Below are 12139 nucleotides of genomic sequence, written 5' to 3' on the forward strand. Positions count from 1 at the left end.
GACCAAAGATTAGCTCAGATTGTTATAGTTTTAATAGATTTAATTTGACTTTGGTGTAATTTTTCCCCTCACCAGCATCTGCATTTAATCCCCCGGACTATTTGAAGGATTGATCGCCCAAATTAGGCTACTATTAAAAATAATTGTTATTAGAAATTAAAATGAGCATTGTTAACCTACATATATACCAGTCTCACTCCAGCTGGTTGTTAAAAATTGGCAACCCTGGTCTTGCTTTGTGGTTCTCTCTCTCTCTCTTTTTTTTTTTTTGTAAGACACACCTTAAAATATGATTATAGCTGTGTTATGTATCATAAATAAAACTAAATCCAAGGCACACAGTTAAATAACCACCATTGTAGGAAGCCAGCACACACTGTGATATTAAAGTGGATTATGGGCTAAAGGTTGTAAGAAAGTGGGATGACCATACTTTGCGTAGAGCACAGTGTCTCACTTTTAACTCACTTATAACTTCTGGCTTATTTATATCTTCAAAATGGTGCACTTATCAGGATAAAAATCCAAAGATTTGTGGGCTGGGCGAAATCCTCACTGTTTCAAGAGCCTAACAACTTCGCTACTTCATAGTATAGTACTTTCCACCTTTACTTATGTGATTTACAAATTAAAAATATAGCTTTTGTCTAATGCTAATGTTAATATAATAGAAATATGGTAAAATACTGGCGTTAATAATGTAATATAATGTCAGGAAAAAACATATTTGCAGCTGCGTAAGATGTATAAGAAACTTCCTGTAGTCTACCGCTGAATGGTTTTTGATGAGTGACCAGGAGGTGGCGCACTGCTCACTGCTCCTACAGGAGCCACGAAGAAGAATGGTGTGAACAAGGAAGTCAATATTTTAGGGGAAACCAGCGTAAGCTGCCTTTTGTTTTGTTTTGTCTTTGTTTTTCTGTACCAAATTGGTAGTCATTTCCATTGGTGTAGCCACATAGATTAGTTATTAAGTTATAGGTTATCTAATTAATTTCTATTAAGTTGATTTTTTTTCGAAAAGTCGGCGACATTTGGCGTTTACTGTCAGTTAGCTTCTCCTGCTAACAACAGAGCTAGCAGGCCTGAAGGCCATCTGTCCATTGTGTTCCCGTCAGCCAGTTCTCATCCTGTTTTTATCAAACAGCTACTTTTAAGGTCGGACGTCGTTTGGAAACATTGGATACCACCGTGAACAAAGCGCCAGGATCGCTGCCATCCGTTCACCACCGAGATCACGTAAGCTGTACCGGCCATCGAGTTATATTTTGGTCAGTCAGCTGGCTGATCTTATTACCGGAGTGCTGTCAGATAGACTGACAATAAACCGACGCTACAAAACACAGTAAGGAGATTGTGTGACCATGTATGCCCCGCCGGGTTCTACTGTCCCTGGAGGCCGGAGGAGGAGAGGGGGCACCTCCCTGCCCAAGCAGCCGGAGCGCAGCCTGGTGTCAGCTCTACCCGGAGCTCTGTCCATCACAGCGCTGTGCACGGCTCTGGCTGAACCAGCCTGGCTCCGTGTCCATGGAGGCACCTGTCCCAGACAGGAGCTGGGAGTGGCAGATGTCCTGGGGTACATTGACCCCAAGCTTCTGGATGGTGAGGACCAGCACAAGCCCAATAAAACCCTCAGCAGAGATTATTTCACGAGCTCTCTTGTAATACTTTGTGCTGTCTCTGTCTCCACCAGATTACTGTGTGAACCCACAGACCATCTTGCTGCTGAGGGTAATCGCTGCCTTCTGTTTCTTGGGCATCCTGTGCAGTCTGACTGCTTTCCTCTTGGATGTGTTTGGACCCAAGCACCCGGCCCTCAAGATCACACGCAGATATGCGTTTGCACATATTCTCACAGGTATTAACCTTTCTTCCCCCAAATACTTTGTGATGGAAATTTTATATTTTACAGGTTTTCTGCTTACTATTTATTTATTTTTTGCATAGTTCATGTATTGACTGTGTGTTTATTCATGTGACGGTTTGTCTCTCATCCTCTTTTGTTTGTGCCAGAATGCCAACTAGACCCTGAGGCCTTATCTTGTCTCTTCCAAGGCACACACAAATATTTTTCAAAAGCCTTGGACTGTCTAGTTAGTTAACCTTTAGACAAAACTTTTAAAAACCGACCCTTACCTCTATATGCTTGACTGGGAGGAACATGAGAGACAAACTTCCTTATAACGTTGAGTGTGACTGTATAGTTATGGCTCTCGTATTGGGAAGGTGTGAGTTTCATGTGCGTATGTATGGATTATTAGAATAAAGAACTGTGATGGGCTTGCTGTATGTGAATTTATGTATAATTCCCATAAGACTTTGGTCTTTGCCTACTAACTGCTACCTCTGTGTCCCATCAGTGCTGCAGTGTGCCACAGTCATAGGATTTTGCTACTGGGCCTCGGAGCTGATCCTGTCACTACAGCAGCAACACAAAAAGTACCACGGCTCTCTCATATACGTCACTTTTGCCATCAGCTTCTACCTGGTGGCGGGTGCAGGTGGAGCATCTATCCTTGCCACAGCTGCAAACCTCTTGCGCCACTACCCCACCGAGGAGGAGGAGCAGGCCTTAGAGCTGCTCTCGGAGATGGAGGACAGCAGTGAAACTTTTCCTGCCGATTATGACATTGCAAATCAGTTTCAGCCACCACCTGCCTACACGCCCTAATGCCGCCAGACTGGCCTTGCTAACACGTTTCTCTCTCAGCACAGCTATTAGCTTGATGAGCAAAACCCCTCTCTTTATCAAATGGATATCTTTGCAAATACTCTCCGCAACGAACACAGTGCGTGCACAGTTTGTGCACAGGTTCCTTGAATGACAGTGCTTGGGTGCATGAAAGCTTTCTTTGGTGGTGACAGAAATTTAGGAGATAATTCTTACTTTCACCACTGAAGTGGTTAGTGATTTGCATGTAAATGGCTTTTAGGATTTGGTCCTTACATGTAAAGAAAACTAAACTGCAAGGAGTGCTCAACACGGCTCATCACAAGTAATTTGTGAAACGGCCACAGCCTGGTCGATGCCAATTATCGGAACAGGGCTGTCAGCGATTGTGTTGCGCTTGATTGGACGTGGATGTAGCTTTGTAAAGCAGCGATTTGATTTAATTTGATGTGCTTGCCATGTGTATGATTTTTATTTTACTGATACACCATAGATGCAGAAATACACTGACAAGATTGTTTTAGACATTTTATTTTATATGAAGCATCAAATGGACCTTATTTATTGTCTGTGCTGTTCTTTTTGTGTTTCTTTTGCTTTGTTACCCATCTGTCACTGTTATAGTCTTTGTTCACTTCTGTACTTGAAATAACAAGAGAATTGTCATAAGTGTGAGACAGGTCTTAGCGGTTTTAAAAGGATTGCGGCATTCGTTGTGAGTTGAGTGCGAGCGGCTGTGGGGAAAATCAAAACGTTTGTATGTTTCACAGTAAGGATGATATTTAGTAACAAACTTCACCGCATAGGTTGTCACATTTCTTGTATTTGAGTTACAAAAGAAGCATTATTTGTACTTTGTGATTACCATTGTGTGATGGTTTCAGTATGTTTTTTTTCCCTATGCATGAGTTCTTTTGTGTGCAAATGTTAAACTTTGAGTCAGGATCTTATGAGAACATTTCACATAAGGTGCCATCCGAGGCTTGAAATTGTGACAGATGTTATTCTAGTTGGCTGTGTATTGTTCTGTTGATGTCATTTTTCTGCATTTTGTTCCTCAAGCTGTCACTTTCATCACCAGTATGTAAATATTGATCGTTTATACATAAAAAGTGGTCATAATAAAGTAAATGCCATATTTTGCCTGCTGTTTGTCATCTCTAGCTTGACAATGAGTTGCAGATTCTTCACCATCTCTTGAGTAACTTTCCACAGAAAGCAGCCTTGAGGTGAGAGCTGCGATTTTGATTCTGCTGTATATTGAGTTTGACGTTTCCATCTGAGCAGGGTATTTCAGGACGTACCGTCTAGATGTCGTAGACACAACAGGGCATTACAGAGTAAGAGCCTTACAACCTAATGGACTTTAAAGGACGCACGGTATTCCTTGCACTGTATAAATGCATTGTATATACTGCTACCTAATAATATGTTTTAAAAATAAGCGTTTCAAAAAGCTGTGCACAGAAGCAGAATGTTGTGCAAACTAATCAGTCAACTGCCCAAACATGTATAACTGTTTATTGTTTCTGCAAGTTTTTTCATCTCTGCACCACACAAAGAGTTAAATTCTAAATAGGTTAAGATATTTTATGGGTCGAAGGCCGACATGTTTAGATTCGTCTCCAAAGCTGTGGTCCCTCTCCGGCCAACTGACTTAAGTTAATCAGATGAATAAACAAGGTATTAATAGGGAAGAGTGTTCAAGAGGTGAATAGGTTAGTCAAGCTTCTCAGAAAGTACAGTTCACGTCTCAACGTCACTTGGCTACACTCTTGCAGTATATATAGGGACAGCCTCAGTACAATCACTACCTGCCATTGACCAAAAGTCATTACAGGCTCTGTGGCAAACTGTTGCATTATATTTCATTCCTTAAACAGGGAGATTGAAGCGAAATCATGCTGGCAACCAGGACTCTGCTGTCAAAACAAACAATGGCTGCTCTGTTTCGTCAGCCAGCCTGCTTTGTTCACCAGGGTGACTATGGCAACTGGGGAAATACCAACGTTGCAGTGGTAAGTATAACAGATCAATACGTGGCTGGTGATAAGCTATGGACAAATGAGTGTGGGGATGACTGGGATTTGTGAATCGATGTGTTCCAGGTTTTCTCAGGATGTGGATGGTGGGATGGGACTGATGTCCACGAGGGGGTATAGTGAGTATCAGTAGTCCTGATGAGATCAGGAATTTCACATCACTACACTGATGTATCGCCATGCACAGTGAGCTAATTCACAACTCTGTCTTCAGCACCATGTACCACCTGAGCCGTAACGGTGCTCGCTTCCAGATGTTTGCTCCAAACCAGCAGCAGATGCATGTGATGGACCACATGAGAAAGCAACCTGCCACTGGGGAGAACAGGTGGGCTTGTTAGAAAACACTGAAACTCTTTCATACGGTCATAGATGGATCCAGTGACTTAGCCAATCCGGACACCTTCATAGTTTGTTTTTTTTTTTTGTTTTCTGACCACTGCACAGGAACATGATGACGGAGTCGGCTTGCTTCAGCCATGGTCAGGGAATGACGCAAATGCAGGACCTGTCCAAGCTGGATGTCAGCAGCTTTGATGCTGTCATCTTTCCTGGAGGCCACGGAGTCACCAAGAACCTGTGAGGAATAATGAAACATGGAGTAGTCACTGAGATGAGATACAATACAAGCTGGTATGATTATAAATGGAGCACTAATATTAGTTTATAATGCAACTCTTCAGGTCCTCCTTTATGAAGGATGGCAAAGACTGCAAGCTGCACAATGACGTGGAGAGGGTGCTCAAAGATTTCCACCGTTCACGCAAACCTATTGGGTATGTATCATTTACTCAACATTCAGTCCGCTATTACTGAAGCACTGTTTAATTTATGCAACCGAACAATCTGAAGTGCTGAACAATCACTTCAGATTTACTTTTTAAATCCAAACATGAGGCCAAATCGCAGATTGTCACTAATTTGTACTAGACTTTAAAATCAGATTACATTGATTAAACTAGAAAAGCACTAAATTTTTAAATGACGCTGGAGCAGCTGTACAAATTCAGACAATATTGAATATTTAGTTGTTTATTGATGCAGATATGTACATAGGTGTTATCAGGAAAATGTGTTTAAAGTGTGCAAATCACTCAATGCAGAAAAATGTCCCCTGTGTTATGTTATATATCGTTAGATTATTATTACTTGTGCATTAATTTAAAAGCTGGTTGAGGTGGAGCTCATATTAAGCGATTTTGTATCCAACTGTAACAAGCTTTTTTTTCCCCATGATGGCTTATTCTGCTGATTACTTCCCTTATCAGTCAGTTAGTGTTTATTTTTTCAATAAATAGTCAAAATGCCATTTTTTATTTTGTTTTTTTTTAAGTGCATAAAACTAATTAAAAGGAAAAGCAGCAAATCTTTACATTTGCAAGTTGAAGTTATAAAATGTTTTCACATGAAAACTGCTTACAATAACAGCAAAAGAGTTTCCAATATATTTTCTGTCAGTTGAATAATTGATTAAGTTAATCATTGTTTCATTCGGACTTCTATAAACTGTTTGTCAGTTTTATTAATAACAACGATCATATTTTATAAGGCTGCAAGGTGGACCAGTGGTTAGCACCGTTGCCTTGCAGCAAGAAGGTCGCCGGTTCGCGTCCCGGTGAGGATGTGTGGGTTCTCTTCGGGTTCTCCGGCTTCCTCCCACACAGTCCATAAACATGTTGAGGTTAATTGGTGATTGTAAATTGTCCATAGGTGTGAACGTGAGTGTTCTTGGTTGTCTGTCTCTAAGTGTAGCCCTGTGATAGACTGGTGACCTGTCCAGGGTGTCCCCTGCCTTCGCTCTAAGTCAGCTGGGATAGACTCCAGCCCCCCCGTGACGCTAGTGAGGATTAAGCGGTGTATAGATAATGGATTGATGGATGGATATTTTATGAGATATTCATTTAATTTGTGTCCAAACATTTTAATTTATAACATCACTGAAGCTGTCAGGTACATGCAGTGAACACAAAAGTATATTTTATTTGAGATGTAGTGGAGAAGAAGTAGAAAGAGGAGGGACTTAAATAAAGTTCAGGTAACTCGAGGAGAGGTACAATATTTGAGTAGATGTACTTAGTTACAGTACAACTAGTTAGGAGCAATATGAGGTTCATTTGCTTTCATGTAGTTAGAATCATGTTGCCTAAAAAAAACATAAATCTGACTTTGACCACATCTTCTACCACTGAGAATGTGTTATGCCATTAGCTTATTCCAGTGAACAAGGCCTAAAGCTTTTCAACACCATTTTGTTAACACACAAGAATTCTATTTATATTTTCCAACAGCAAAGTACATCAAATGGGCTGAAACAAATATGTTAAAACATCATACTACAGTTTAGTCTGTTCATAAATATATGCAAAAAGGAATAAAATAAAGGTAAAGTGTTGTATGAGCTGCTGAAAAGACCTTTTGTCTTGCACACTGATTGACTGTCTGGTGAAAGTCTGCACACTGGCTCTCACTGATCACAGCAGACAGCAGGTGCAGTAAAAACAGTCTTAAGCTGACAAGTAGCAACTTAAAGGCAGCCAGGACAGGTAAATCCTAACAGTTAAAGCAGGAAGGACAGAATGAAGGCTCCAACACAAAGGCAGCAGTCTGCTAGGAAGTGTCAGAGCCTCTGGTTGCTTTACTAGTGTATGTTCGCTCAAGATGAGGCGATGATCAGCAGCCGTGTGGACAGCTGACAGGGTCATGGAAGGACACGCCTGGTGGACAGGTGCAGAACGGCAGGTCTGAGGTGACACGGACTGCAGGATTACAGGAATTAAAGAGTGGAGTTGGAAACTGAGTAGGAGGAGGAAGAAGGAGGAAGCTTGTCACCATGACAACACAGGGTTAAAACGCATGTTGACTTTTGACCTCGGTCCAAGGGGAGAGTAATCCTTCCCTTTCGTCATTAATTCCTATTGATACTTTGAGCCATTAAATCTGTTTTTGTTTTGTTTTTTTAAATGACAATGCTGCTGTGAAGAGGACTCTTTCACCATAATTTGTTTCACTGTGTGGCAATTAGATAAAAGATCCCCTGTAGCCTTAAACAAGTCTATCTCAGAATTTATTTGGAATTTAAAACCACCAAGAATTCAAAAGGCCTTTTTGGGAGGCCAGAACAAATAGTAAACACCATACTCTGAATACTAGTATTGTTGCAGATAATATTCGTACCACATTATCCTGGAGAACTCTGTAACATGGATGAAAAACATCCTGTTTGGACAAGCCTCATTTTACACAATGTCTTCTCTTCCTGCTCTCCTGACGTGTCCCCAACCTATAATACCTACAATAACAGCCCAGCATTTGAGAATTCCCTCAGGAGGGAGGGGGCACTTTAGAAAGAGAAGATGCTGAATGAAGATGAAGATCTATATAAGAATGGTACTTTTGCTTCATTCACCCAGCTGAAACAGGAATCTATTCTTAGTAACATGCTTTTTTTTTATTTTTTATTTTTTAAATTTAAACAAACTAATTTGGCCCACTTCCCTCATCCACCAAATTAAACAATGGTTAACAACATCCTGGCAATAAATCTACGTGGTAAGGGTGTGGTTACTCAACTGTACGAGTGCATTTCTCGTCTGAGTTGCCCTTCTTTATCTATAATTACAGGCCTCGGGAAAGAGAACCTTAATTTGCAACTGAATGAGGAAACATGGGATTCCATTCTAAAAAAGGTCCACACCTTATTTACTTCCCCTCACCAATGTGGACTCCTACAGTTTCACCTTCATTATACGAAGGAAAAACTATCCAAGATTTATTCTCGGTGCAAAAATGATCCACACACTCTGGACTTGCTCTTGACTTTCTAAGTATTGTACTGGAGAGATGTATTCCAAACGCTCTCAAATGTTTTTGAGATGTCTTTCTATCAGTCATCTCTAACAGCAATGTTTGGAATGGCTGATAATGGAGCTAACCTCCCCCCCAAAAAATCAATAAATTAAATGCTAATGCATTTGCATCTCTGGTTGGTAGACAGTTAATTGTCCTTAAGCAGAAGATGAAACGCTGCTCACCTATACTCAATAGATTAGAGATCTAATGCAGTTTTTGCAACTAGGGAGACGTAGATATCCACACTGACGGGATAAAGTTATAAAGCCAAGAAGCTGTTCGTCACACACATCAAGAATTACAAACCAGATACAACATCCTGAGAAAGACTGTTTATTAACTTGAGTGCTGCTGAAGTGTGCCACAAGTTTGATAGTAGTTTATCTGTTGCAAGCGGCCTTGGCAGAAAGTATTCTGTGTCTACCCTTGGCCTTTTTTGAAAAACAAACAAAAAAACGAAGTATTTTATATATGTCAATTCCTTTTTCCCAGTTGTTTTTGTTTCATCATAATACTTTCTTGTTCGTGCTTTTGGCTGGGATCGGGGTGGAAGGGTAATTGAAATCCTTGTTTTGCCAGCTTAGTTGACATTGTGTTATATTTGTGTGGAAAAAAAGCCCTTCAAAATAAAACGTCAGGTGGGATAGACTCCACTCTTTAATTTGTTTCACTTTTGTTGGATTTAGGAGTGTAAAAGAGAAAATGCATATCGAGTTGCTCCACCACAACCTCAGATTGATAAAAGGATTCACCTGAAACAAGCAAGTTTGCCATTTATCAGCTTATCAAATGCAATTCTTTAAAATGTTATCTTTCCAGCCTGCTTTACTTGGAATCATTTTTGTGGAGTTGAAAGGGCCAGATTTCAAATTCATTGCATCATCAAGGTGTGTGGGCTTACAGACACATGTCACTGTGTTTCTGTGTGGCAGTGGAAAGGTGTCAATGTCAGCAGAAATCAGAAATTTGTTTCTGAAAAATACTCAGTGCAGAGATGTTTCACCCTGATTAAAATGCAGCACGGTTGGCTTATGAGAAAAATAATGAAACTCAACAACATGTCAGCATGTTGTCTTTCTTTTCCTGTGAAATATAAGGGAGACATGGTAGCAGAGCATGACCTACAGTACAGTGTTTTAGTGGGCAGCATGTACTACCCAAATATATAGCATTTATAGGACACACAACTGATTATTTAACTGGTGGTATTATGTCCTCTCAGTTTGATTCGTGCCCATTTTCTGCAGGCAGGTTATTCCTCTGATCTTTCTCCCACATTATTAAAGCAATCTTTATTATCCCTGAGGGGCAATTTATGCAACAGTCAGCAGTACACCACAGAGGTACACAATTACATCACAGTTTCTTTCTACAGTGACACATCAAGTGAAGAGTTTCTTATTTAAAAATATATTTTTCGGGCTTTTTGCCTTCATTTAGAGCAGTAGAGATAGACAGGAAAGGGAGAGAAGAATGGGGAGAGACATGCAGCAAAGGGTCGTGAGCAGGAGTGGAGCCCATGACCGCTGCGTCGGGGAACTATAGCCCCTGTTCATGGGTCACCCACTCAACTAGGTGAGCTATAGAGAGGCCTGTGAAGAGTTTCTTAGTCTTTAAGTTATGAGTAGCAATGTTAAAAATGATCTGAGGTCTCCATAAATTCATATCTACGTTTTTGGCTGTCCCTGGTTTCATTGGGGCCTTTATTCCATCATGATCAGTTTGCCATTTCCTTGACCACGTTGTCTTCTTCTACAGAAACATTAGTCATGTCATGTTTTCAGGAACTTACACGTTACAAACAAGTTATGTAATTCCAGCTTACCACTAGTGGTGTCAGAAATCCCATGAGGTGCACTGTTAGGAGGAATTTACAGGAAGCAGGAAGTCTCTGCCTGGAAGCTGAGGAGACATTAAATATTTAAATTTAGATTTACTGTTTCTCAGAATTGTGGTGATCTTGTCTTTTCAAAGAACTGATTGCATGCTTTTATGGTGTTTTGATGTGATGGCAACTAATCATAGACACCCATCAGTCTGTAGTGTTGCCCTCAGTGACACACCACTGTGTAGCCACTGCTGCATGCTGGGAGAGTCTTTCTTTTCTGGCCATTGAATCTCTCCTGTTTCATAACACTGATCAGTCGCATCTCTCAGTCTCAACCTAATAAAATCTTGTCTGCTCCTGTTTCAGACTGGCCAGCATGGCCCCCCTGTTGGCCTGCCGCGTGCTGCCCAACATCGAGGTGACTATGGGCTACGAGCGGGATGACAGCACTCGCTGGGGGAACTGGCCCAACACAAACCTGGTGCAGGCTGTGAAGAGCATGGGGGCTCGCCACCAGGGCCGTGAGCCATATATATCCTTTCAGAGGTCACCGTAGCTGTAAGTCCAAATCTGTCATTTTGTCATTACAACTCGTGTTTTGTCCTTAACCCATCTTTTACGAAGCCTATGTGGACGAGAAGAACAAAGTGGTCAGCACTCCGTCCTTCATGTGGGAGACGGACTATCACTACCACTATATATTCGATGGTATTGGAAACATGGTCAAACACGTCATGCGCATGTCAACCAAGTGAGGGGACATTTTGAGGCTGGAAAAAGCAGAAAGCTTACTTATATACAACATACACCTCTGTATTATGTTGAATTCTGAACTGAAATAAGTATACACTAATAAATCATATATATGCTTTAGTTAAAGAGCAAACAGCTTGTTGTGTGTGTTTAATTGTAAATGGCTGATGTGGACAAACATGAGCTAAATAAGCAATGAGTCCAGAGAGCAGACCTGCACATCTCTGGAGCTTATGGGTCCTTTTCTATCCACAATGACTTTTCAACAGAAGAAATACTTTCCTAAAGATGACAGGCAGCGATAAATTCATGATGTTTCCTTAAAATAACAAGTCAACCAAAACTCTGATAAAAACCCAGCAACTGCTTTTCATCATTTGTCCCAGTTTTTCTGACGTGTTTTAACTTTGGCATCAAAAGAGTTCAATACATCAGACAAATCTGTGAATATCAGATGGACAAATCAGTGTTTGTGTCTTTAGTCCCAGAGAGGCAATGAGGAGTGAGGAGCTGCACCTTCTATGTAGACATATCTGTGAATCACATTTCATATTGAGATCGTAAATCCTTCAAATAAACCAACATGCTCTATTTGAGATGTTGTGCAACACCTGCTGAGGCCTGATGTAAGACCGTGACTCACCTTTCTCCAGGAGGATTGGCTAACTCGCTACCTACAGCATGTTCCAGGACAGAACCACTCATTGTTTGGTGATGGTGGGTGTCAATACTGAGGAAATCTATCCCAAACCCAGAATATATGTTAAATACGTCCTCTGTGAAGCTGTCCCTTGTTAGTTCCTATTTGTATTTCTGTTTGTTTGCATTTTTATTAAGTTGAGCCCATCATGAAGCACGGAATCAAATTTTAGCATTTTAATTTTATGGCGACCTGTCCAGGGTGTCTCCTGCCTTCACCCTAAGTCAGCTGGGATAGACTCCAGCCCCCCATGACCCTAGTGAGGATTAAGTGGTGTATAGATAATGGATGGATGG

The 12139-nt window shown here is 40.9% G+C and overlaps 2 protein-coding genes across 2 annotated transcripts; both read left to right on the forward strand.

Annotated features, from left to right (window-relative positions):
• The first annotated feature begins 850 nt into the window (after nt 1-850).
• tmem127 (transmembrane protein 127) lies at nt 851-3814 on the forward strand. The gene is made up of 3 exons (XM_008280832.1): nt 851-1602; nt 1694-1858; nt 2361-3814. The coding sequence occupies exons 1-3, from the start codon at nt 1365-1367 to the stop codon at nt 2669-2671; spliced, it is 714 nt and encodes a 237-aa protein (XP_008279054.1). The 5' UTR covers nt 851-1364; the 3' UTR covers nt 2672-3814.
• A 758-nt stretch (nt 3815-4572) lies between these two features.
• gatd3l (glutamine amidotransferase class 1 domain containing 3, like) lies at nt 4573-11276 on the forward strand. The gene is made up of 7 exons (XM_008280833.1): nt 4573-4689; nt 4780-4832; nt 4928-5041; nt 5161-5292; nt 5397-5489; nt 10757-10922; nt 11011-11276. The coding sequence occupies exons 1-7, from the start codon at nt 4573-4575 to the stop codon at nt 11143-11145; spliced, it is 810 nt and encodes a 269-aa protein (XP_008279055.1). The 3' UTR covers nt 11146-11276.
• The last annotated feature ends 863 nt before the right edge of the window (nt 11277-12139 follow it).

The sequence above is a fragment of the Stegastes partitus genome, unplaced genomic scaffold, assembly GCF_000690725.1.
Source record: "Stegastes partitus isolate 25-593 unplaced genomic scaffold, Stegastes_partitus-1.0.2 Scaffold211, whole genome shotgun sequence".
In the NCBI taxonomy this organism is placed as follows: Eukaryota; Metazoa; Chordata; class Actinopteri; family Pomacentridae; genus Stegastes; species Stegastes partitus.